Source organism: Sinocyclocheilus grahami, unplaced genomic scaffold (genome assembly GCF_001515645.1).
Source record: "Sinocyclocheilus grahami isolate Dianchi unplaced genomic scaffold, SAMN03320097.WGS_v1.1 scaffold1110.1, whole genome shotgun sequence".
In the NCBI taxonomy this organism is placed as follows: Eukaryota; Metazoa; Chordata; class Actinopteri; order Cypriniformes; family Cyprinidae; genus Sinocyclocheilus; species Sinocyclocheilus grahami.
Window position 1 is genome coordinate 289,257 of NW_015506289.1, and position 4,116 is coordinate 293,372.

The following is a 4,116-nucleotide window of genomic DNA, read 5'->3' on the forward strand; positions in this document are numbered from 1 at the left end:
CACCCACACACACACACACTACTACAGACCAAGAACTTTCCACACCGACCGCAAACACAAGCGTAAGTCTCTCTCTCTCTCTCTCACACACACACACACACACACACACACTACTACAGACCACAAACTTTCCACACCGACCGCAAACACAAGCGTGAGTCTCTCTCTCTCTCTCTCACTCACACACACACACACTCACACACAATGGGGTTCAGTGCAAGTATGTAAGCGTTCAGTTTGTAAAATGATCTCGATTTCAGTTCAATGAGCTTGATTTTGAATTGAATTGGCTACAACTCACTATTTTGAATTGGAATTTGAATGACAGGAAATATTTTTGGATACAAAATATACTAAATAAATAAAACGCACTGATTTAGTTCCTTGATGTACATTAACTTAAAGGGGTCATATGATGCGATTTAAATTTTCCTTTCTCTTTGGAGTGTTACAAGCTCTTGTAACAGGTGCGTAAAGAAGATCTGTAAAGTTGCAAAGACTAAAGTCTCAAATCCAAAGAGATATTCTTTATAAAAGTTAAGAGTCAACCACGCCTACTTAAAACGTCTTGTTCTAACACGCCCCCACATGTCTACATCACTATGTGGGAAGATTTGCATAACGCCGCCCAAATGTTCACGCAAAGAAAGAAGGCGTAACTTTTATTTTGGCTGTAGTATTGTTGCCGCCGCCGCCATGTCGTGAAGGCGCTGTGTGTTTCGTTGTGAAAGCGAAACTACTTTGTTTGGTCTTCCAAACGAGGACGATATCCGCTTCGTCATGCCTGGAGCTGATCCGTGCTGGTCGCTGAGGAAATACTTCAACTTTCACTGTGGACACGTGCTCACTCTATCCTGGCCTCAGCTCACTCTAAGCCGGGACTTCACGCTAGGCCGCTGTGTTTTTCGTTGTGAAAGCGAAACTACTTTGTTTGGTCTTCCAAAAGAGGACACGATTACAAATCAGTGGTTAAGTTGTATTTACAACACTGTTCCAGAACACTTCAACCCAAATATTCAGATGTGTGCAGCGCATTTTATGGAGGACTGTTTCCTGATCCTGGGAGAGTAGACTACAATGCCGGCTGTTCTGACTCACAGACTGTAAGTACGTTTTCGTTTAAAGGATTTGCCACTGATGATTCAAACGCTAGTTTTGGGCAGTGTAGAGTAGAACTTGTTGTTTGTCATTTCTCAGTTTTATGTTTACGCGGCGCGATGCAATGCAATGCTACGCGTAAAAAGACAGTATAAGTCATTATAATCCATAATTATGTCCCCACGGGATGCAACAAATGCCTTGTTTGTAATGGGTTTTAATGGTTTTGTCTCATCGCGCTGGGACAGCGCATCACAGTATGGTGAGGGGCGTAACATTTCCGTCACACGCTTGAGGTATTCGGCCAATCACAACACACTGGATAGCTGGCCAATCACAGCACACCTCGCTTTTCAGAACGATGAGCTTTGTAAAAATCGACGCGTTTCAGAAAGGCGGGGCATAGAGGAGAAATAATAATGTACAGTATGTGGAAAATAATGTGTTTTTTGAACTTTAAACCACATAAACACATTTCATTACACCAAATACACAAAATAATGTTCTTTTTAGCAGCATCATATGACCCCTTTAACCATTTTAGTTATTGACTTATTTTTTTTGTAATTCACTTTGCCATATAGCAGCAAAAAATATCAAACTTTGTCAGGTAACTTCATACATCTAATATCAAAATTTGAATATACTGATTTTGAATGAAGTAAAAATAATTATTTTTCCATGATTGTTCATAAATTAAAGGTAATTTATTTTATATACTGCATTATTAATTAATTTATTTAAATGAAGTACTCTTCCATCATGGTTCATACATTAAAGTTCATTTATCAAATACAGAAATTAGTTATATATTGATGTATTTATTTATTTTGATTAAATTTGAGGATTAGTGAAGTTTCATAATCATCCGTCACTGTCTAGAAATTAGATTTATTAAATAAAATAAATGAATTATTTATTTACATATTATTATTTTTAGATTATTTATAGAAGTATTCCATTAATAAAGGAAGTCATGGTCCATAAATTAAAATTATATTTATGTTATATAATAAATGTATTTATTTGGAGTAAATTAGATGATTCTGGCAAATCAAGTATTCTTCTATCAATATATATATATATATATAGTATTACTAAAAAATTTAAATAAGACAAATTTTCTTGAATTCATTTTTAATTCTGCTTCCTTAAATTCATATTTGAATCACTATGTTCTATTTGCATCCTGTTCAGGAATTGCATTTTAAAGGCATTTACAACTCAGTTCTACATGACACACACACACACACACACACACACACACACACAGACAGACCGACAGCGCAGAGACAGGCAGAGTTAAGCATTCACTATGTTTTTATGAGGCAGACGGAGGTGATTTCCTCCCGTCTCTTCATTTATACCTCCCTTCCTCTCTGTCCATCCAGAACAGAATGCGATTATGTGAGTCATAAGTGAGAAAAAAATATCCAAAACAACACACTGGAATGTTGTTCACTAAGTACAAACACACACACACACACTGACCTTGCGGCGCAGACAAAGTTGAAACATTGTAGGTTTTAAGTGACTTTGCCAAGAGGAAAGCATGTTTGTTAGGGTTTATATGACTACTTGTTTTCACTAGGATCAGGATGTAGTTTCAGGTTTACTATGGTTTAACATTCTCTGGGTTGGTAGTTATGTCGTAAACCCGTCCATCTCGCTCTCTTTCCCTCACAGTTGATCTCGACCGTCTCTATGACGACGTGAAGCAGTACAGCTGCACTCCGCGTAATTTCTCTGTGAATCTCCGCGAGGAGCTGAAGGAGACCAATGCCGTGTTTTTCCCACGATGCCTCCTGGTGCAGCGCTGCGGGGGAAACTGCGCCTGCGGCACCGACAACTGGAACTCCTGCAGCTGCAGCGCCGGAAAAACCGTCAAGAAACTACACGAGGTATCCCACAATGCACTTTGATAAATGACTGTTTCCAAACAGGTTTCCAAACACTCCATCTGTCTGCCATTGGTTGGTCAGACAGATGTCCCGCCCCCAAACTCACTCCATTGGATGAGTCCAGTGGTTGATGAAATACACAAATCAAGTACTTAGGAATTGGGGATTTTAATACATTTTTTTTAGTAAAGTTTTAGTAATTTTATTGTGTGTTTTTGCCACTTATAATTATAATATTGAATATATATAAATACACTACCGGTGAAAAGTTTGGGATGAGAACGATTTTTAGTGTTTTTACAGGAGTCTCTTCTGCTCATCAAGGCTGCATTTATTTGATCAAAAATACAGGAAAAAATGTAATATTGTAAAATATTATTATAAAGTAAAATAAAGTTTTTCTTTTTTAATATACATTAAAATTAGAGATGCACCGATCGATCGGCCAGGGATCGGAATCGGTCTCACACACGTCTCATTCGTCTCATAGTTAAATAGTGCTTGTATTGCGCATTATTTTAGTCATTCCAGCAGGTTTTACGCTTACACCAAAAGCGCGCGCACCACCCCTGATCTATATTAGTGGAGCGCACAATCCATGCTCAGTCTCAAACAGCTCGTGAGCCACAAATACCAAAATGAGTGGCTAACTGTGCTAAAACATTCAAATACATACAAAATTATGTCAAAATGCCCGTCTTGGCGAGTATCCAGTTAAACACAGTCAGTTTTGGAACGTTAAATAGTTGAGAAAGAGAACGCATGTTGTGTAACAGTATATTGGGTCCGTGGATAAACTCTTAAAGGGACCGCAGTCCAGTATACCTGCTGCTGTCTGTCATGTTAATCAAAGAACAAAAGACAAAGAAAATCTTTTTCTGCTCTTGACTGAATACGTTTTATAACTTTAATGGTAAGCATTAATCTGTATTTAATTTTCACAATGAAGACTACAGAAATTACAACACTAGATGTGTTATTTTACATTTGATTACTTTAATTTCTGTAGTATTTCTGACCTGAATAAAAACTTACTTAACCTGAAAAACTTAGTTTCATAGCTCTCTTTATTCTATTGCATTTATTCGTGCTGTTGTTTGCAATTTTTGTATTTGTT

General features: G+C 37.4%; 1 protein-coding gene across 2 annotated transcripts in view; it reads left to right on the plus strand.

Moving 5' to 3' along the window:
* The window catches only part of pdgfd (platelet derived growth factor d), a 37,330-nt gene that overhangs the window by 29,427 nt on the left and 3,787 nt on the right, over nucleotides 1-4,116 (plus strand). For both annotated transcript variants that reach the window (XM_016252462.1, XM_016252463.1), the window contains exon 6: nucleotides 2,785-2,999. In XM_016252462.1, the coding sequence (XP_016107948.1) occupies nucleotides 2,785-2,999 (215 nt within the window). The remainder of the gene's footprint in view (nucleotides 1-2,784; nucleotides 3,000-4,116) is intronic.